The sequence below is a fragment of the Saccostrea cucullata genome, unplaced genomic scaffold (assembly GCF_032062105.1).
Source record: "Saccostrea cucullata isolate Sc308-1 unplaced genomic scaffold, CSIRO_AGI_Scuc_v1 ctg1076, whole genome shotgun sequence".
In the NCBI taxonomy this organism is placed as follows: Eukaryota; Metazoa; Mollusca; class Bivalvia; order Ostreida; family Ostreidae; genus Saccostrea; species Saccostrea cuccullata.
In genome coordinates, this window is record NW_026933400.1 from 299,266 (window position 1) to 322,828 (window position 23,563).

The 23,563-nt window shown below is 33.8% G+C and overlaps 2 protein-coding genes and 1 long non-coding RNA gene across 3 annotated transcripts; 1 reads left to right on the forward strand and 2 right to left on the reverse strand.

Moving 5' to 3' along the window:
- The first annotated feature begins 7,584 nt into the window (after window positions 1-7,584).
- On the forward strand, window positions 7,585-8,616 carry LOC134238184 (uncharacterized). Its single transcript, XM_062720297.1, has one exon. The coding sequence runs from the start codon at window positions 7,585-7,587 to the stop codon at window positions 8,614-8,616; it is 1,032 nt and encodes a 343-aa protein (XP_062576281.1).
- Window positions 8,617-10,337: 1,721 nt separating this feature from the next.
- LOC134238200 (uncharacterized) lies at window positions 10,338-11,693 on the reverse strand. Its single transcript, XR_009985953.1, has 3 exons — window positions 11,642-11,693; window positions 11,271-11,405; window positions 10,338-10,421 (listed from the first exon to the last, which is right to left on the reverse strand). It is a non-coding gene; the product is annotated as an uncharacterized LOC134238200 (long non-coding RNA).
- Window positions 11,694-13,917: 2,224 nt separating this feature from the next.
- LOC134238185 (ryncolin-1-like) lies at window positions 13,918-17,533 on the reverse strand. Its single transcript, XM_062720298.1, has 4 exons — window positions 17,381-17,533; window positions 16,778-16,877; window positions 15,682-15,852; window positions 13,918-14,168 (listed from the first exon to the last, which is right to left on the reverse strand). The coding sequence occupies exons 1-4, from the start codon at window positions 17,531-17,533 to the stop codon at window positions 13,918-13,920; spliced, it is 675 nt and encodes a 224-aa protein (XP_062576282.1).
- Window positions 17,534-23,563: the final 6,030 nt, after the last annotated feature.

The window sequence follows — 23,563 nt, forward strand, 5'->3', positions numbered from 1 at the left end:
TATTAATCACACTGTAATGATGATTTTATGAGTTTGTTCAATCCAGACCTCGTAAATTTTTCATTTCGCGTGCTGAATACTATTATTTAGTTTTAAAAAAAGTATTTCCAAAGAAAAGGGGGTCCGTCCGGGACTTGAACTCGGGACCTCTCACATGGGTAGCGAAAAACATACCACTAGACCACGGAATCGCTTTACAAGGAGTTAAATATATGCAGAAGTAAAGTCACATACATGTATATATTCATGTTCGATATTGTCAAAATTTTACATAATCCATGGTGTTTGATTTATTTAGCCTTTATTTAACAGTTCTAATAGATGTAATAAGAACATAAAGTCCTCCGAGAACCTGTTTTATACGCAATAACTCTCCTCATGCCCCTATGCTAAAAATAGCGACATATAACACTATAAATACTAATAAAACAAACGGAGCGGGGCACTTTGAGAGGGGTGAGTGAGGTCTAGGGAGTTTTGGTATAAAATTACATTGCATAAGCTCAAAATCTTCTTGAAATATCGCCCGGAAATGATAGAGTTACACACAGAGAGTATGTATAAATTTACGACCTTGAACTTTGACCTTTTGACCTCAAAATCAACAGGGGTCTTCATTAGGCCACAGGGAGCTGTTATGTAAAATTCCATTGCAATATCTCAAATGGTTCTAGAGATATCGTGTGGAAACGAAAGTGTTATAACAGACAGAATTTGCTTATTTATTACCCAACCTTTGACTTTTTGACATCAAAATCAATAGGGTTCTTCTTTAGTCCATAGGGAGTTCCTATGTTAAATTTCATTGCAAAAACTTAGAGGGTTCTCGGGATATCGTGTGGAAACGAAAGCGTTACAGACAGACAGAAAGACGGACAAACCCAAATTGATGTCCCCCACTTTTCAAGCGGGGGACAAAAATAATGTCACATCTTAGATAAAATTGCTATAAATCCACGTAAAGCAACAAAATTATTTAATTATACATGATGGAAGCTTTAATTTATTTCAAATCAGACCTGAAAAATTCAAAGAAATATGATGTTTATTTTCCAAAATATAGGATTTCACAGAAAGTTCGTGTATGGCAGTCGCCGCACCTAAATATAACGTCATATGACGGATATGCACCGTCATACTTTTAGGCGTTTCCCCTTCCTTTCATTAAAAGGTCTTTGTGATTTCCAAACACTTTCAACAATTCCTCTTTCTTTAAGTATTCTTGATACCATTATACACACACTCTTTTCATAATGAAGCTCGATCTCTGTCAAAATCTTTTGAACAGTAGCATAAGACAATCTTAAAAATCCATATGTCACTCTATACGGCTGTCTTTTTTGACCACTGAACGTTTCAGTCCGATCTCCTGTCTTTCGGTCTTCTTGTCCTCTGCTAATCATTCAGTGACCAATCACCCATCAAAAATTGCTGAAACAATTTATTAAGATGTCACTCATTTATATTCTTTATTCTGTAAGTCTGATTAATTAATGTAACTGTTGCTTGTGATGATTCCCATATTTTGAAGCAATAATGCATTTACAACTCATCAAGCCGTTTTTTCCCATTTCGACAATCCCTTTGTTCAATACAACAGAGTAAAACAACAATGTTAATGATAACAAATACCAATGCCGTCGTTTAATTTTCAATTAAAGATAACAAAAATGACGAGAATTGCGTCTTTTAAAAAATTGGGAGATAAAGTGCTTTTTTAGAATCTTTTTAATGCATGTGTTTGTCTTTTTTATTCTAAGAAAAAATAAACTTTAAAACGTTACGTTCCGTTGTGACGCGGCGACACCCCCTATGCTCTATATGTTTTAACCATTTAGAAAATGAATTCAAAGAAACATTATTGAATTAAAATTTCAATGTTAATTAAATTTACATTTGTGCATGTTTTGGTATATTGTATTTAATAATATGACGCCAAATATAAAAGATATGGACACTCTGACATTCCTTTCGGATCAACCCTCGTATCAAAGGGAAGTATTTTTTACGTAAGTTGTAAACAAACAAAAATACCACACAATACATTGAACTAGTTCTGAATATTTCAAATATTTAAAAACATTTTTTAAAAATATTTTTACAAGAAATCATTTTTTAATAGAGCCGAAGCTACCTCGATTTCTTTCGAATATATTTCATATTATTATACTCCCGGTTGAAAAGTGGGAGCCTCTGGTATGTGATCGGGATGTACGTTCGTCCGTCCGTCTGTTACGTTTTGGGTACCTGTCTCTTATTCGAAGCTCCTCTCATACCACTGATTGAAATTTAATGAAACTTTCACGGAATCTTTGTGACAAAGTGCCATTGTGCACCCCTTTCTTTACCTTTTTGATCTGACTCATAGTAGTTTTGCAGGTTTCCCATAGAGTCCCCCATCCCCTATTTCAGGCTAATTAAGGAACGGAGAGCCTGTTTAACCCCGTCGTGCTGTTCATATTCATGCCAATGGCTTATTGGCTTTTGAAAAAAATAATTAAAACATTTTTTTAAAATGTTTTAAAAGGATCGTTTTTATCACGTTTTAACATACTTAAAAGAAGAAAAATTGGCTTATCATTGTCTAGTCTTTTGCCATCTTTTTCTCTTTTTTATTGCATATTTGTCTGTACAATTATGCATTAAATGTCGATTCATTAATTGTTCAGATACCATTTTCTAAAATCATCTCTTTATTTTGTTAAACACCCGCTTAAAAAGCAGGAGGGTATATAGTAATCAGGATGTCCGTCCATCTGTTACACTTTGGGGTACTCATCTCTTATCCGCAACTGCTCTCATACCACTGAATGAAATCTGATGAGACTCAAAGAATTTTTATAAAATATTGCCATAGTGACCTCCTGTTTTACTGTTTGATCCGATACATATTTTGGGTTCCCCGTAAATAGCAAAACATGGACACTGCCATTATATAACTGTAAATTCATATATTTTCTAGGATTCAAATTTTCGAGGATTGAGGAAAATGTTAAAGTTCACTGAGATTTGATTTCGCGGTTGGAGAAATGTTCGTTAGAAATATATGTGAAAAAATGCATTTCCTGGTAAACATAAATTCGTGGGTCTCTTCATATCTTTAAAAAAAAACAGACATTAACCCTATGAAAATTAGTGATTTCACTGTATTTGCACATTTGCATGCTTTCTGGACCAAAAATTGAAAATAATTACATTACTTGCTCTGAATGCCATATTGGGTATTGAAAGTGGCTTGAGCGGAAAGAATACTTCTATTGGATGAAATATTAAATTTTGAAAATTAAAAACATCAATAATTTTTTTAAAAGTCTCTTCATTCTAATGCAACTTGCTCTCTTCCTTTCTTATTTTATTAATGCATTTTGTTTATTAATGGACTGATAATTGAGGCAGTTAAACGAGCAATATTGTGAAAGTAAGTTTTCAATTCGATTTTGACGCACCTCTGTCAACTTTGGTACATGTATAGATCTACATAGATAAGTGGTGAAAATATATATTCAAACAGTTTAAATCATTATGAAAGCTCTTGCACAAACTGTTTAAATGTTTTGGTCAAGGATACGTTTTTGAAAGGTAGGTCAAACTCCAATGGGTTAAAGTTGTAGGTTTCTTCTTAAGAAAGGTCTTGTCCCACAAGTATAACATATGTGAAGTATGCAAGTCCTAACCCCAACTGATCAAAAGTTATGACCAAGGTTAACCATTTAAAAGTGATCAAACTCCAAAGTCAAGATCAAAGTTGGTTTTATCCAACAGAAGGGCTTGTCAAAAGGATTGAATATGTGAAGTATGAAAGCCGAAAGTCTTGCCCTTAAGGATATCCGATCCTCAGCTAGGAAGAATAACTCTAAAAATTATTTAATTTGAAATGCATCAAAATGAAGCTTAAAAATGAATCTTTTTTTATGCAACAATTTTCATTTTATTCATCTTTATAAGATTCAAGATTTTTGGAAGTGTTAGAAAAGGTCTTGTAAACTGTTGACATTTGTACCCTATAAAAGGAACAAGAATTAATACAGTTTTAGAAAAAAAAAGATTTTCTTGAATCCAGCCTTAGATATCAATGCATATTAGCTTGATATGAAAAAAGAAGTGATTTGTGGTGTCTTGCAATGATAGCAAAAGCCTTTTACACTGTGTGTTATAGAATACATGACGGAAAGAGAAGACAAAAAGAATACCAAATATGTATAAAAATCATGACAATTTCTCTGAATGCCTGGATACATATCGTTTTTTAACCTACAATATATTTGTTGATCAATTTGCAATTAGAAAAGGCATTGCAAATATTCCAATTTGCTTTTTCTGCAAAAATGTTGAAGATTTGAAAATTTTCCCTTTATAATATGATTAACTATAATATTTAACTTTAAAGAAATACTGTGGATAAACTTACATAACTCTGTGGATTCAGAGATACTTTTATGAGTATTTTTAAATACTTAACTGCTAATTTTATAAACCTGAGGATCAGACTACCTTAAAAAGTTAGTGTCAAGTTTTTTTAAAGTAGGTTAAACTTCAAGGTCAAAGGGTCAAAGTTCTTGGTATTTTATGAAGGGTCTTCTCACAAGAATTACATATGTGAAGGATAAAACCTCTAGTACTTACCGTTCAAAAGTTATGGCCAAGGTTAAAGTTTTTTCATAAGTATGAAAATCTTCAAGGTCAAAAGGTCAAATTTGATGGTATCTACTGAAAGGTCTTGCTACAAAGAATACATAAGTGAAACATGAAAGTCCTGGTCCTAGTTCAGAGATATATCAATCAGAAGTGACAACAGGTGCATTGGAGGAGTGTGCATCCCCATTCTCTATCCAGAGTTGTACTTCGTTACCGCTTCTCTCACACATAAACCTCTGTTAACTTTTGTTATTCACGACTCTTGGAGAAATTGTAAACTATCAAAAATTGTATTAATAATATTTTTAATTGTATGTATTATCGGATTTATTTATTTTATTTTATTACACTTTAAATAATAAATAATTTACTCTGAATAAACTACATAATTCCTACATACATTGAAAATAAGTCGTTCTGAGGGATAAAAGATTTAAAATAAATAATAAATAATGAATTACCATCTTTATCGATAATTACAATAATTAATTATCATTCAAATTTCGAATCTTCGCTGTTTAAAATTTGTACAAGAATCTTGTACAACGAGCGTTGACAGAGGTGTTGTGAGCATATAGAGGAAGATAACTCTGAATAAAGAATCTGTACATCTCCTGCTTATCGGTCTAAGCAGACGTGTGCCATAATTTTGAAATGACGGGGAAATCCACAGATAATAATAGGATATGAATAAATACTAGTATATAAAAAGTCATTCATTTTGAAAGGTTGTATTTACTAACTAGGTCATTACTGTATATAGAACATAATTAATAATTGCAAAAAGTAATTTCAATCTCGATTCAATCGAAATTGTTGATATTCTGTATCTCTAACTTGCTTATCATTGGCTTGCCTAGATTTAGAAATAATTTTAAGTTGAGCATGTTCTTGCGTATCGAATCAAATGAGAGTTATAATCCCCGTATGCAGGTGATAGGGGTTTATTTCCATATAAGTAAGGGATGTTGAAAATTCATTATATCAAGCTTTTGTTTCAAAATTTAACGTAAAAATAAATTGATAGTCCATGTCAATTTTCTACACGGGTCAGAAATTTATGCTATTATATTATAAATGAAAATCCTACGTCGTGAGAAGAGTCCAATTTTATTCACCAAATGTTATTTAATCATGGGCGTAGCAACAGGTGGGGCCGGGGGGGAGGGCCTTGCCCTCCCACTTTTTTTCCAAACCTTACTTACATACTGTATACTATAGAAAAATGTTGATTGAAAGCCTAGTTGCCCCCCCCCCCACCTTTAATGATGTACCGAAACTGCAGTATTAGAATTTGTACTGAAAGTAGTTGACACTGAGAATAAGAAAAAGTTTACCTCAACCCCCCCCCCTCAGCCACCACCACCAACACCACCACAAAATAGGATTTTCGACTTTGGGCAACTCCCCCCCCCCTTTTTTTTTTGCTTGTCAACTTGAAAGTAAAAAACAATTCTCCGGCTGCCCCCCCCCCCCCCACCCTTTCAAAAACGATGCTTGCGCCTTTTAGTCATATTTACCATTTTACTTCTGAAAAAAATGGGGAGACAATGTGCCTTTCAATGAATGTATAGTCGACTTTCACATTACCGTCGCCATTTTAGGTCAAAGGTCAATCGGCGTAAACATGCCATCGCGTCAGTAGAAACAAAATGGCTACATGTAATACATCAGTCCAGAGGGTCGTTCAATCTGACGTTTATTGTTTTTATTCTGTAGCAAAGATCCATACACGTAAGAAAATCAAAATTCTTTATTACTGAAATTATTAAATAACAATAAATTGCCATTACTTTCATTCAAAATTCGTGCGAATCGGACATTAATGTAGTCGCATAGCGTTTCTCCCTATGTAAACACTCATGACGAAAGACATTATAAACTAGTATTTAAAATCAATGAATACCGTTTCATACAGGATAATATTTTTAATCATAGCCTTAATTATTGATATCACTTTGTTTCATCCTACAAAAATGTTTTGTTTTGTTTTTTCAACGGATATGTCATATATATTTATATAATTGCAGTATTTTAGATCTAATGATCTATACTACAGTAGATATAAGATTTTATTTAAACCAAGAGACATACGTCTCATAGGTAGAACACTGTATGCAGTTATGGACAACAATCCCAACTGCCTGCAGTTCCCCATTTAGTATTATACATAATATTGTACATGTAGATGTATATCTAAGATAAAATTTATGTGTCAAAAAAAAAAAAAAAACAACAACAAAAACAAACTAGAGGTACTGTGAGCAATGAGCTCACTAAATGATGCCCCCGCCTCCCATAAGAATATAATGGTAGTGTCCATGTTTGCTGTGGGAAACCCAAACTAATGTGTCAGATCAAAAAGTAAAATAGGAGGTTACAATGGCAATATGTAATAAAGATTCTGTGAAAGTCTCATACAATTTCATTCAGTGGTATGATGCGGATAAGAGATGGGTACCCCAAAGTGTAATAGGTGGATGTACAGACGGATATACCAATTACTATATACCCTCCTGCTTTTCTAGCAGGGTATAACAAAAACCAAAAAGAAAAAAAAGAAAAAAAAAACACACACACACACAAAAACCAAACAAACACAAAAAGAGATGTTGTCTTAATCATGTAATTATAAGTAATTGCCATAAGTATTAAATTTGAATAGTAAGTCTTAAGAAAGAATGATTAAAGAAGAAAATTTGATTCAAATTTCAGATACCTTGTTTAAACAAATATACAATGCAGAGTGCTCTTGGACTGTTCTCCCCTAACTTTCAGTGAAGATGTTAATTACATTATTTAAATTTTTCATTGTCAAAAAATATTGAAAAATCTTTATGATTTTGTTTTAAATTTCAGCATTTGGTGATGGGTATGTTGCAAAATTTTGTTGAGTTTCTAATTTTCAGTTTAGGAGTTCCAATTATTTTTGGTTTGTTTTTAAACATTATGACCCAGAGAGTTTGTTGTGTCAAAGACTGCAACAGCAGTGGATATCATTGGAAAAAATGGCGAGAACAGTTTTGCGAAATGCACTTTTGCAATTTTGGCACATCAAGGTGCATATGTACACCACCCTTTCAGTTATTTCCCTTTCCAACTGAACTTCGCGATCCCCATGCACGGTCTGTATGGAGAAAGAACATAAACAGGACCTCAACAGATGGGAAGAACATCTGGTCACCAAATGACAATTCGCGAGTTTGTTCTAAGCATTTTGTTGATGGTGCACCCTCACTGCTTCATCCTTATCCCACCATAAATCTGGGGCATATGTCATCTATTGTCTCCAAGGGTCGCTTACCTCCAACTAAAAGAGAATTAAGTAAAGAAACACCAAAAAAAAGGAAAATATCTGAAAGCCAAGATGACCCTGTTTATGTGTGCAAACTTGATCATGACTATGCAAATCCTTGTATCACATGTATTGAAAAATCAAAAGAGATTTCAGCACTCAAATCAAAAATCAATGAACTCCAAATTGAGTTAATAAAGCAAAAGAAGCTAAAGCAAAAACCACTTTCCATTACAGACACAGTCTTAAAAAGTAACAAATCTGTAAGATTCCATACTGGTTTGCCTTCGTTAAGTGCTTTTCACACCATCTACAAGGTTATTGAGCCAAAGATAAAGAAAACCAAGTACTGGAGAGGTCCTAAGCATGTGTTCCACACCCTTAAACACAAGGTTTTAAAGAAGTCAGGGCCACGAAGATTTCTGTCATTAAAAGAGGAGATGGCATTGACTCTTATGAAATTAAGATTAGGTCTTTTGAATGAAGACTTAGCTACAAGATTCAATATCAGTGCTCCACATATCTCAAAAATCTTCACTACATGGATCAAGATTCTATCCAAATTTCTTGGAACCTTGGTGTTCAATCCATCCAAAGAAGTAGTGCGTGAAAATCTACCACCATCCTTCAGAAGCAAAAAATATTCATCTGTGCGCCATATCATTGACTGTACTGAGGTATTTTAAGAGAAACCGCAAAATCTAGAGGTGCAGACAAAAACGTGGTCAGATTATAAACACCATCATACTGCTAAGTTTCTGATCAGCATCAACCCATCCGGGATGATTAATTTTATATCAGACTGCTGGGGAGGTAGAACCAGCGATAAATACATCACAAATAGATCTGGTTTCTACAGTTTGATTGAACCCTATGATGTCATCATGGCTGACAGAGGATTCCAAATCAAAGAAGAGGTTACCCTTCTTCATGCCAATTTGATGGTTCCACCAGGACGTAGAGGAGCTTGCCAAATGTCAGCTGACGAAGTACAGCAAACAAAGCAAATAGCAAACAGGCGTATATATGTTGAGCAAGCCATTCGCAGAATGAAGTATTTCAGAATTCTGAAGCATGAAGTCCCTGCTACTTTATTTCAGCATTTAGATGATATAATTAAAACTGTTGCTGGCATTTGCAACTTGTATCCTCCCTTGCCTAAATACAAATAAATTATTCCAAAATTTTCTTTTATGTATAGCACCTACAAGAACAAGTAAAACATTTTTTCAATTCACAGTAACATTTTTTAATGAATTAAACAACAAACAGACAAACTAACAATGAAATAATATTTAACACTCCCTATGAATAAACAGTTTTTCTCCGTCAATAAATACTCATAATTTACTTGGATGTTGAACATTTCAAACAAAACCACTTATCTTTCTGTTTTAGTACTGTTTGTGTTACATTTACACACTTAAAATGAAACCACAAATTGCATTCATCACAAGCAATGCTTCTGTCACTATAGGATGTAATAGACCCTGTTTCTTTTATGATGTTTCTACACACTGGACAAAAATATCGAGAACTGTTACTTGTACCCACATCAACATCCATAGGTTCTATATTCTCTTGACATTCATTAAGTTTACCTTGTAATAGTTCAGGTACAATGTAATCAGTGAAAAATATAACTAAATTTGGTAACAAAAATTTTGAATATGCATCCTGATCAAATTTGATTCTACATTGTAATGTGCCATTTTTGTGTATATATATAAATCACACCAATTGCGACCTGTTATGCCGAGCTGACCCTGAATCTGGGTAAAATATGCATGATTTTTTTTAACACAAAAACCATCATTACAAATTTTTACATATTCTGGAAGATGACAAACACAAAAAGATTTACATTTTTTACACTCCGGTACAAGAGGACACTTAACTTCAAGAAGACCATCTCCACAACATGAACAAGAAACCAGTAAATCTGGTGTAGCACTAAGAAAAATATTTCTCTTGTCTATAAACAGACCACACTTTCTTGATGACACATTGACATGTTGTTTTTTATAAGTATTTAAATAAGAACAGATTGCTAATGGCTCAGTTTCTCTACCATATTTTAAAGATTTGATATTGGGATTAATCTTTGTATAGCACATGATAGACTTGGTAAGTGAAGAACAATCTACTTGTACATCTTTTCTACGACCATCCAGAACAGAGTTCACTTTTGTATATACTTGATAAAATTTAGAAGCAGTTATCCGTCCTTTACGCAAGCGGTGCCAATTTTCATTTTCATGTTGTCCAACAGTAAATTTCTCAATAGTTGAAATTTCATAATCATCAATTTTTGGTAAAAAATTTAAAAATTCATAACAAGTATTTTGAGAACCATAAGACTTTGATATGGCTGATAAATCAAATTTATCAATAACAGAAAGGTCTTCATGGCCTGTATCTTCTTCGTTTAATCCTACGGCTCCCTCTGCTTCCTGAGCTGAAGTTGGAACATCACCAGTCCGAGGTAAACCTTGAAGTAAATAAACAAAACTAATCACAATAAGTCTTTGACTGGTGTAAAATTTATCCACGTCTTGTCAAACTAGATATGTTGTATATTATATGATGTACCAAGCCAACAAACTGGGCAAACCAGGAAACACCTCACGGGAAAGTATCGATAAGCAACATAGTAATGTGCCAGACTAGTCAGTGAACATCATTACATGTGAAAACATTTTTACAGTATTTCCATCTTACAAATTTTATAACTATGTTATATAACTTATATAGATTTTTATTAATTAATTAGTAATAATACATTTCAGAATTATACAGTCATGCTAATTGGTTTAAAGGTTGTCAAATGTGAGGAGACAATTTGTGAAGTCTTATTCATGCTCTGCAGGGTGACACCTGTGTTGCCTCCCTTCAAATGACAATAAAATAGCTCAAGTGAGCAATTAGTATGACAACTCTGTTGTCTTCACTAAGTTTAAAATAGGTGTCATAAACAAGATGACTCATATTTATAATTACATAATTAAATTTGTTTACGGATTGGTAAACAATTTTAACAGTGAGGACAAAGTTATCATGGTTATATTGAAGATACTTTGAAAGTATGGAATTGGAGCAGTCGATAGAAGAAAACATGATTTGACTAATGTTTTCTAATCTTATGCTATCTTAATATAAGATTCTTTATAATAATAAAACAATCATGGACTGTTCAGAAGGGGACCATCACTAATTATCAGGTCCGAGTAGGGTTGTTGCCCTTTGGCACAAGGGCTCTCAGGTGTCAACTGTACTCAGACTTATATGTCTCAATCCCCTGTTATAAAGAGTCCATAATGTTAGATTAGTTATAATTTACCTTTGAATAAACAGGCCTCGGGGACAACACCACGAAGTGCAATGCTCAAATTGTCAAGTATGGCGGTGTTGGACTCCTCAATTTCAAGAGGGTTGTACTTTTTCTTTTCAGTGGCCACTAGTGGTCTGCTTTTAGCTATAAAATTAATTTATATATAAACACAAAATTGATTCATAATCTCTTTCAAAAAAGATATATATTTAGCCTTTCATTAGTGTTTTTGTTGTATATGAAATGAAAAAAAAACATCTAAAGAAATTTTAAAAAATTTATGTATTTCAAGGACACTGTATAATACCCCGGTACTACAGAATATTTAAGTAAACAACAATATGGAAGTATGTTATGAAATCATAGTTTAAATGATATACCATATTTAGCTCGAGAAGATTTCTTCAGGCTGGTACATAAGGCTGATATTTTCCGTGGCTCCAAATTTTTCATCACCTTTGGCTGCACCCAACCACATCTGGCCATAGTACATGATGTCTGCCCAAACTGATTAGCAGCCTCGATGCGAAAAAGTAATGCAGCAACATGGTTGCATGTTTGCCCTAATCTACAATATTGATCAATGTCAAACATATAATTTAAAACATGTATGACACACTTTATCTTATTAAATCAAATTTGACCATTACATAATTAGTCAACTGAAATGTAAATTTTCATACCCTGCAGTACATGTACAGTAGGCTCCCAAAACCTCACCATCCTCTTCCGAAATTGCTGCCCAGCAGTCATGTAAATAATCTCGAATTCGTTGGGAGGGGGTGCACTTTGCTCTTAAGATGCATTTCTTTTCGCTTGTCAAACGGTAATAAAAAACTTCTTGCAGCCAGCCACTTGTAAAATATTCATATGCTTTGCCAACCTTGTAATCTTTGAGAAGTGAATTTGTAAGGGAGACATCTCCATGCTTTAATAAAAACTGAGTAATGTCAGACAAAAATGTCGGTGGCCACTTATCTATTGCACTCTTCTCGTCCATCCATCCTTCGTATGTTTTCAGGGGGTTTTGGATTCCACAAGCAGATAAAATACTTTCATAGCACTTAGCATTATGTTCCAAAATATCACGAGCTGTTGGAATAATAGGTAGATTTAACTTGGAAGCAGAAAAACAAAGAGCTACAAGTTCTTCTTTAGTACAGTGTTTTAAGTAGTTCCGGATTGCAACTAGGAAAACGCTCGCTGCATTGTTTGCGTAGGACTTAAAGTTGATTTCTAAACTGAATCAAATAGTCCTTTTCCTACCTTTTCAACCCCTAATGGCATTTTGTTAAAAATGTTACACTATATTATAAAACTCTCGTACATTAGATATAAGGGAATTCAAGCAGTTTCGAAAATTTCAAGTAGTTCCGGTTATAGCCATTTATCGGGATTATTAAATTGAAATCGTATCAAAATTCATTATAAATGATCAATTTGTAGAGATTCCCTACAATGAGACCTTAACATGTAATTTATATATGCATTATATGAATAAAAATATAAAGGAGAAAACATGATGTTTAAGCAAATTTATTGAAAATGAAAACATGAATTAATCTCAACATGAAGTGAACTTATGTTTCTATACACTTTCTCAGCCCTTTTAAAATCAATTTAATTATTTACAAATATTTCAATGAACATGATGAAGAATTAAATTAAATTTTTGTCCTTTTTAATTCCTTTTTTAAATCTTGTATGGTGTACAAGTCCATTGAGAAAACACCGTCCATAGTAAATCCAGAACTACTTAAATTGGGATGTTGTGAAGATTGCTCATTATTTTGGAGATGCTTCGTAGTATTAGAAAACCCAAAATTCTTGAGAAAGAAGAAACACCAGTGTCTTATCCACACTTCACGAATTAAATAGGTACCCTTAAAAAGTTTCAAAAAACACCTACAACTTTAGGAACAGCATGTAATTTTTCTACTCAACGTAAATAAAGCGCTTCTGGTAGTAAACATTAAGCTGTTAACATGGAAAGAGAGACGGACTTTATGATCTTGCTTTATCGTCTAGATTTTAGACAATAAATTCAACTTCGTTTATACAAAAATTCACAAAAAACAGAAACCATTTTGTGCGTTTAATTTTCATTTTTAAACGAAAATTATCCGGAACTGCTTAAAATCCAAAACTACTTAAAGCACTGTACCTTCTTTAGACAGACCCCTCTTGGTTAAATAGGCCTTCAAATTTTCTGTTTTCCACGTTTGGAATTCTTGCAGGGTGTAAATCTGATCTCCAGGATCCATAGTGTAAGTCTATATCAAATTGTGTATACGTAAAATGGCTCAAAATACAGTAATTCGATAAATAAACAAGTCGAAATAATACCCGCTCAGTATTGTTTTAGCAATAAGGCCGCTTAGGTTAAAGACTTTACGCCGATTGACCTTTGACACGGGCCGCTTACAACATATTATTGAGGAATGTGAAAGTCGTCTATTAATTGTAAAAGGCATTGGTTGGATGGGGGCATCATTTGATACAACGGCTAGCACACACCGTATGTAATAGTGGGGTATGCATTCTTCGGTCTTTTAATTTCTAACAAATACTCAGTTTAATACTTCTTCATTAACAAAATTAATATACATTGAGCTTTTGGTAATTTATTTTCTCAAGAATTGTAAAAATAAATTTATTACTTCGGTTTGATCATCATTTTTGAAGATTTTAATGAATCCCATGAACTTGTAGATCCCCAGTAAAGCCAAGTCATTCCTGCAGAAGATGATGTCCGTTTCTTGTAGTATATTCCATTGAGATTACAATGGTGACACGTATTGAACCACCATCCATTGCCGTAAGAAGAAGCACAATTGCTGCCCCATTTATCATTGTCATTATCCTTTGTAGAAAATGCCATTCCATTATGATACGAAAAACTATCCTCTGTAAATAAAAAATAATGCATTGGTGTATTATTACTTTTATTCAAAGTACGAGAACATATTGCTCTCTGAAATTTACAGAATGCTAAGTCGGGCACACAAAATATTTAAGAAATATTATAAGGTTTGTTTGAGTTATTGGTGTTTATTTACATTGGCTTTTTTTTTTACTAAGCCAACTGTGATAGATGTTTTGAATACCATTTTCGTGTACATACTCAAGTGAATCATACAAAGTTAAACTATCGCTTTATAAGAAATACTAAGTATGCAGGTGATACTGCTGATGTTGTAATAAAAACTCATGCTTCCTAAAGTTTTTATGCATTAATGAATTCATTTAAACCAAGAAAATGCTCATGAAAAGTTTGAATAAATTCTGTGCACCGGTAAAAATGGAATTGCTAAAAATCCGGGACCGTCGGGCGTTGGGAAGACTAGATTTACTGCTTGCCGTCATTATGTAGAGTTGTTATTCGTATCTCTTTCAGTGTATGACGCTACACTAAAAATGAGTTCCATTACGAAAAACTTTTGAGGTTCCTTATAATTTAGTTTTACTTTGAACGAAATCTAATATTCAAAATAAGATTACTTCATCATTACATTTACTTACATTTCAAATTATAAAAATTAGAGCAATTCAGGAGAAAATGACATGAACTAGCATGTTTTCTGTTGAATATCATCGGAGTAAATCGGTCGACACAGTAGCCTCGCTTTCGGCTCTATATAATCAATACAAATTACTGCGCATGTTAAATGCGTGATTACCATGGGAGATTGAACATAGTTCATCTCCCAAAAAAGGGGGGAGCTAATTTGAGGAAAGAAAATACCAAATCAAAAAAAAAAAAAAAAAAAAAAAAAAAAAAAAAAAAAGAATTAATGAAAACCTAGCTAACCCGGTTCCGGCGTCTATGTGTTTGTAAAATAGCACACAATGAATTTAAAAATCTAAACTTAGCTCTAATTTTGCACACACTCAATTACTGTCATGTAAACCCTCATGGAATATCAATTTTTCTTTTTTATATTTGTATTGTATTGAATCTATTGTATATACTAGGGATTGTTTATGAATTAGTTAGGAAGATTTCAGTGGTCTAGTTTTAGTGTTTTTGTACATGTAGTACTAGTATATGTATAGTGTTCAAACCAAGTTATATGTTTCGGGATCCTTCATTTGTATGCGTACTACGATTTGATAATTGACGATTATTTTGTTCTTAAGGGAGGGTAAATTTTAAATCAGATTGATGATTTTCAAGCTCTCGCATAAATATCAATTTCCAAGATGACCAACAGAGAAAAGATGGTGATGAGATTTTTTTTTACAAACTCCAAAATTTCATTTCGGGATGGGGTGGGGGTGGGGGCTAGTTACCACCACTCAAGATCAAATTATTTATTTTTGCAGGCAACATTTCTAAGGAGAGATTATTTACCATCTTGCAGCGCTGTTTTCAGAATCGAAAAATTAGCAAATACAAATTTCTGCAATGGATACATACTCATGCCAAATGATCCCTTGTATCCTCCAATGGTTAACTTGTACTTGTCTGATTTACTTCCGACAACAAAAGATGAGTAGTAAACAAACCCTTTCTCGCCAGTAAATCTCTGCAAATCGATTCTTAATTTCATTTTTCCTCCCGTTGTTAATGCATGGACAGCATCATTACCTTTAAATAAGAGTGACAGGTCAATTATTTTCATTTTAGTCTTAATGTCCCAATATGATGGAATTTAAGGTCAACATCTAGTAAATAACTTGAGACTAATTTTTTGGTGCTAGATCCATTATGACGTCATAATCAATTTCAACTTTCTTTTTCCCGTACTTTACGGCTTAAGCAGAATTATGTAGAAAATAGGGTATTTTCATTTCATTTGATTTCAAATCATATAAAAAGTAAACCGGATACCTATATTAGATTTGATATTGATTTAAAGAGGAGGCCATAAACATACTAATTACCGTTTTCTGAGAGTCTGTAGGCAATCTAGATACATTTCCTTTACCGAATACGGAAAAAACTCCCATATTCATCAATGGTTTTCTTAATTTTTCATTGAAAAAGACAGTTTAAAATACAGTTTTTCATCTTGTTTACCTACAAATTATGCCCCGAAACACCTTATTTGACCAAGCTAAAGTTGTAAAGCATCAATAAAGGAATTTATTTCTCAGGTTTGATAAATCTGTAGGCTCCTTTCATTTACTAGATCTTGACCTTAAGGTAGATTTCTAGATATTTAAAGCATATTTTAGTTTATTTTATATACTTAGTTCTTTTCGAAAAAAAAACATTCGCCTTATAATTAAATCCTCTACATTTCTATGTAATTTTAAAACACTTACATCTCTACGAATCTTCCATTCTATAATCTTTTCTTTGTATTTAGGAAAATTATTTTTATTTCATTAATTTAACCTAAAATATCTTCTTATAATAAGACATTGTTCAAGAAAAGTACATATTTATTTATGTACGATCTTAAAGTTTCAAAATATTCCAACATACTTAGAAATGAATAGCATTATCAAAATTGTAATATTTTAGCTAAGTAGAATTTTTTATTCAAAGAAATATATAAGAAACTGACCAAACCAATATTCATGTTTAGGGTGTCCGAATCCTTCAGCAAAGTCCTTCCATTTCTTACTCTGAAAATCTGTTGTTCCATCCATTCTTCTCTGTATTACCTATAACATAATTGACAGAAAGACGATAAAAGGAAAGTTCATAACTAAAGGTTCTATATAATATTATTAGCCGCATGAACTAAGGGTAATAATTTTAATAAGTTTACCACGATATAGAAAACTATGAAGAATGACATGGAGATAGAGTGTTACGAACAGTATTCAATTTCAAAGTCCATAAAACAATACAAAATATAGGAGCAGAGCAAACACGAACCTCCGAAACATCAGAGGTGGGATCAGGTACCATGGATGAGTGAGCATAAGAAAACTAAGCTACCATACCACTGCATGCTGGTGCCCCCCCCCCATCCCCTTAAACGTCCGATGACCTTTTTTCTTTCGAATTCTTTTTCTTTGCTTGTTTAGAATTTTTTTTAGCTGATAGTGACCCCAACTGAAAATGTTTGACCGCATGTGACGCCTAATATTTTACTCGAGTTATACACAATATTTTACTCAACTTATTAATCATATAAAAAAAACCCATTAAATCCACTCACTGTCCATCCCCCTCCGTCTGTCGTCATGTCACAGTACACCTTTCGTTTGGTTCCACTACTAGGATAGATTGTGTACACGCCATCTCTGTTTTTTCTGTGAGGCTTCTTCTTTAAAATCTCAGAACAATCTTTAAACTTCTCAGGAACTGTCATATAAATTGATTGTATCATACAGACATTTTGTAAAAGTAATATTTCAGTATAGTGTCTTGTGCCTCACATGATAAAATTTATTTTCCAGACTTTACGGAATATGTATCAGGTAATTTTGAATGAAGACACGAAATGTTTCTATATTATACTCATATCATTCTATCTTTACACCCATTGGATTATTAAAACAATCTGTTGATTCTTATGCGAAACTAAAGTACGAGTAAATGACAGAAATAATCTATAAAGACGTGCAAAATATGACTAGAAATACCCAATGAAGATTAATTGTCCATGAAATATATTGTTTACTATAAAAAGATTCTGATATACATTTTTTGGAAAAGACAAGTCCTCCGAATAACTTGTATTTGGACTGAAGAGTCAGGACTATTGGACCACTAAGGGAGGCAGACATATCGGTGTGCTGCCATGGTGCGTGCTTTAGAAAAGAACCCACCTCACCTGTTGAACGAGAAAAAAAAATTAAATAGAAAGATTGAGGTAATATATAGTTATAATTTATGAAATTATTATGAGATAAGTTATGAATAAAATTAATTTCATCTTTTGATAAGGCATTTCTCTTGCAAATACATGAAAGAAAACTGCTTACTTTTAACAAAAGAATGTGGTCCTTTTGTTGACAATCCAGTTATCAAGCTGTAAAATTGGGAAAACGCGAGTATCAAAAAACACAACATCCTTCTTCTGAGGAGAAGGGCATTCAATTGACGAGTTTACACATTTCTTGCGTGCGTCTAAACATTTGATACACTTACATGATGTTTACTGTCATTCAAATACACAATCATTTTGATACATAAGATTTAACTTAAAGTTTTTAATATGTGACAGCCTTTGATTCTTTACTGGCATTGCTTTTTGTTTAAATCTATAATATTATTTTATATGACACAGGAACCCTATAAATTTTTTCAGCACTTTCAAAGAGTAATATCAATTTTCAAAGGGATTTCGATAAGTTTTTAAGACTTGTTGTATAAATATTTATTAGTTTTTCAACTTACAGTTCAATATGATTGATAGTTTTAAGGTGAGACATGGAGTATATTTATAGAATTTTCTTTAAAGGCAGATATTTTTCAAAGGGTGGTGAATTCCAGGTGAGGGAGGGGCTTATTTTGTAGGGAGGTGAACATTACCGCTACACTTTTTTCAAAATTTCAACCGATCATTACCGCTACATTTTTGGTCGAAAACAACTCATAACCACTGAGTATCTAATCAGCCAGATATGATGTGGAATAGGAGTTCCAATCACAAAATTTTCACAAAGAATTCAGCACGATGTTTTACAGTTTACATGAAGTAGGCGGACTTACAATACAGCAGTATGTTTAGCAAATGACAGTCAAAGCTTTAAAAAAGGTTCTGTGTCTTTCAAACAGAGAGGTTACAGAATTATTACAACCTTTATGAAAAGAATTTTGCAATAGCGTTTCATTACAAAATAATTAGATTGAATTTTACCAATCGCAAAAGATTTTTTAAAGACGCATTTCCATGTGAAAACTCAGCCATCAAATGTAAATCGGAATTCTTTGAGTGTACACGTTGCAAGTAATAAAGTAATGGACATTCATTGCAAAAATATTTTCTTCAAAGATGAAAATCTTCGGTTGCCGAGAATCCCTACGTATAATGTTCAAGTTGTACAGTTTATAAACGCTGACAGATAAGTCGGATCATAACAATGTCGGACTATAACAAACTCGGACCAAACCAAAGTCGGACTATAACAAACTCGGACTACCGTGTATATATTTATCAAAAAACGGATCGCTGTATTAATTGTGAAATTAATTATGTTCCCCAAACGAAGTTGGGGAACATATTGTTTTCACTCTGTTTCTTATTATTAAGGTCTTCCGTTTCCAACGGAAGACCTTCTACTGATTCTGTTGTTTCTTTTCCACTATTATTATTGAGTCTTCCGTTCACAACGGAAGACTTATAGTGATTGTATTGTTTCTCTTTATTATTATTATTATTCCTCCCAAATTTTGTGAGCGCGATTTATCAGAGATGGTTGGACAGATTTTCACAATTTTTCATATGTTAGTAGGCTGATATATGAAGTTTATATAAAATTCCGTTTTGGTCCGAAGTTATGGCCGATTTTCTAAATTTAAAATGAATTTTTGTCCGGAATTTTTCTCAAGAACGGGTTGAGGTAGCTGCAGAACTGTAGCGTTATGGTTTTATATATTTGTCTTTGACCATAACGCTACAGATCCCGTAATGCAAAAAAGGTGCAATTTACGGCACAATATTTTTTGCGCGCTTACCTATGTAAGCTTATTTTTGTCAGTCAATAAAAATCATAGTACCGCAAGTAATTTTACATATTTGATTTTATGTTCGTTTAAAACATAATTACGAAGACTGATTGATTGATTGATTGTTTGTTGTTTAACATCCCTTTCAAGAATTTTTCACTCATATGGAGACGCCACCACTTGCCGGTGGAGGGCTACAAATTGTGTCCTTTGCTCGGCACTTAGGGCCTTTGAGCAGTGAGGGGTCTTTTTCGTGCCAGCACCTACTGCGACACAGTCATGTAGTATCTAGGAATGCCCGAACCGTACAAACAGCTATTGATGAGATACGGGACATGACAGGCAAAACCTATTACGCTACAAGGAGAAAGACAATAGCGGCAGGGTCCCTCTGGTAACCACATACCATCCCGTCCTTAAGAACCTTAGCGGTATCCTTCAAAAGAACCTACCAATTCTCCATTCAAACAAACGAATGGTAGAGGTCTTTAAGGAACCCCAATTGGCTGCATACAGACGCCCATTGAACCTAAAGGACATTGTAGTAAGAACCAGACTGGACAACCCATTACCTAACGGGGGCTTTAAAACTTGCTCTGACAGAAGATGTCTTCTTTGTAAGCACAGCACTGACACAGAAAGTTTTAACAGCCCTGTTACAGGCTGCAGCTACAAAATACTAGGGAATGTGTCATGTCATACTGACAACTGCATTTATCTCATCAGTTGCAAAGTTTGCTCCAAACAGTATATTGGTGAAACAGGAGATCTCTGCAGGAGAGTCAATAACCACCGTTCGACCATTAGGACCAAAAAACTCAATGAACCCGTAGGGGAACATTTCAACCTTGATGGTCACAAATGGGAGGACATGACAGTAGTGGTGATTGACCATAACCCAAGATGGACAAACGCTCAGAGAAAAAGCAAAGAAAAGTGCTGGATGCACAGATTGAAGTCATCCCGCCCTAATGGTATTAACAAACTGAATGACTTCACCAGAATGAACGTAAACTAGACCCTATTCCTGAAGATACTAAACAAGATTATTCTCTCAATTTAGTGTTAACTCTACAGTTAATTTGCGTCACCAACTCTCGAACAACCCACATAACTATGAATTATTTCAGATTCCCTATAAATCAAACTAACAATATGGATGTTATTTTGCTTGTTTAATGTGGCGCTTCTGGCCGCGGTGATCATTTTGCTGGGGCTACCACAGGGCTGCCCCACAATCAACAATCAATACAATAAATGTGACGACCCAAATCGGGCGGATCATGCACTGGGTAGGTCACAAGTTCATGAACGTCACCAATGCAATAATCAATCAAATTCAATCAATCAATTATTAATCAATAGTCAATCAATCAATTCAATTATCAATCAAGTCAATTACTTGTCAATCAATCAATTATTAATCAATCAATCAATTTAAATATCAATCAAGCCAATAAACAATGGAATGAGCATAAGAATATGTGTTGCACTCGTCCAATTGCGTTGAGGTGCGACGGAATACGCAAACACTAGGAATTTTAACCGCAACAAGGCTGAAGTGGACGCTATCTCAAACAGGAAGTCTTCACGGTATAGGTAAAACAGAGACTTCATCACCGCGACATTGGTTGATGCGGACGCAATCCCCAAACAGGCAGTCATCAAGATATAGGTAAAATAGAGACATCATCACCGCTACATTGGTTGATGCGGATGCTGTACCCAACAGCCAGTCTTTGCAGAACACACAATCATACAGAATCACTAATGCAACACAGTTGATGAAAACGCTGGACCAGGCAGGGCACCATTAGGGAATATTGGAGCACACGATTATCACTGCGACATAGGCTGTTGTTGACACAGGACCAAGCAGGAAGTCTTCAGCTACAATGACATCACAAGAACAGCAGTATTTGTTCTGATTGGGTGGGGGAAATTAAAACAATGCAACAATTCAACTTCACAAAATTTTCCATGACCTTACCGTTTTATCGATTTATCGAGAAAGGAAGAGGAGGAAACAACTAAATATTAGACTAGTATATGTATACGGACCTAAATTATCCGGATTGATAGGTTGAGACTAAGGGTTAATATAATTATATATCTGAAAGGATTAAAGATATCCGGAATGGAGGGACATAGGGTTACTGAAATAAACTCACTTATCCGAGACCATGCTCGTATAAGTGGTATTATTTCAGATTCCCTATAAAAGTATAAATCAAACAAACAATATGGATGTTATTTTGCTTGTTTAATGTGGTGCTTCTGGCCGCGGTGATCAGTTTGCTGGGGCTACCACAGGGCTGCCCCACAATCAACAATCAATACAATAAATGTGACGACCCAAATCGGGCGGATCATGCACTGGGTAGGTCACAAGTGCATGAACGTCACCAATGTTATAATCAATCAAATTCAATCAATCAATTATTAATTAATAGTCAATCAATCAATTCAATTATCAATCAAGTCAATTACTTGTCAATCAATCAATTATTAATCAATTAATCAATTCAAATATCAATCAAGTCAATAAACAATGGAATGAGCATAAGAATATGTGTTGCACTCGTCCAATCGCGTTGAGATGCGAAGGAATACGCCACTTGCAAGGGCCATGAATACTCTTGTCTTCTACGAGTAATCATGGAACTGCAACCGCCACCAATGGGGAACCAAGAACCATGGTGACGGCGGCAGTACCTCAACGCAAGTGGTCACCGTCGACCAGGGCCTGCTCATTCGCCAATAAAAATTTACAGCATGTGATTTAACAAGTTTTACAAACGGATACAAGGACTTGACAGTGTAAAACAACTTCAATTTACTCTAAACGTTGTTGATATACTTACCGACACTGTATTTTTTCATTGTTACTTGTATAAATTACCTAAAAGACTGTCACTTTTTTATGGCTTTTAAAACACCTCTTACCAAGTTTCCTTGCCTGACGAAGTAATATAAAACTTTGAAAAAATATAACTGTCTTTGCAAGTGTTCTTACCGACACTGTATTTTTTCATTGTTACTTGTATAAATTACCTAAAAGACTGTCACTTTTTTTATGGCTTTTAAAACACCTCTTACCAAGTTTCCTTGCCTGACGAAGTAATATAAAACTTTGAAAAAATATAACTGTCTTTGCAAGTGGTCTTACCGACACTGTATTTTTTCATTGTTACTTGTATAAATTACCTAAAAGACTGTCACTTTTTTTATGGCTTTTAAAACACCTCTTACCAAGTTTCCTTGCCTGACGAAGTAATATAAAACTTTGAAAAAATATAACTGTCTTTGCAAGTGTTGCTTATGTTGTCTTAAAGGGTTTTGTACTGAAACAAACCCAAATGGCATACCGAAATTGGAAAAGGAAAACGATACTGTCACCTCTTAGCATAAGGTTCTAAGCTACTAAACAACTTTTAACAATAACAATGAGTGTCATAATGCACCCCCACCCCCACCAAGTTGTTTCGTAATACTTGATATCGCGATTACTTCACTTAGCGGAACTCTTCCGCAATGGAGGTAGGAAACGTCTGTTGGGTGGGGGCAAAGTGCTATTGAATACAATGCAAGATCGATTATTGTAGAATTTATAAGGAGAGGTGAGTTAAAAAATCCTGGTGGAATACCTTGCTAAACAATTGCTGAACTAGGCTAATAAATTTTTGAGAGGAGCCAATCCTAAATTGTTACATTATTAACGATATTT

Coding starts and splice junctions, on each gene's coding strand:
- LOC134238184 (XM_062720297.1), top strand. CDS start 7,585: ATGACCCAGAGAGTTTGTTGTGTCAAAGACTGCAACAGCAGTGGATAT.
- LOC134238185 (XM_062720298.1), bottom strand. CDS start 17,533: ATGACAGTTCCTGAGAAGTTTAAAGATTGTTCTGAGATTTTAAAGAAG. Junction 16,878..17,380: donor CAGACGGAGGGGGATGGACA/GTGAGTGGATTT, acceptor ATTATGTTATAG/GTAATACAGAGAAGAATGGA. Junction 14,169..15,681: donor CAAGGGATCATTTGGCATGA/GTATGTATCCAT, acceptor TTTTATTTACAG/AGGATAGTTTTTCGTATCAT.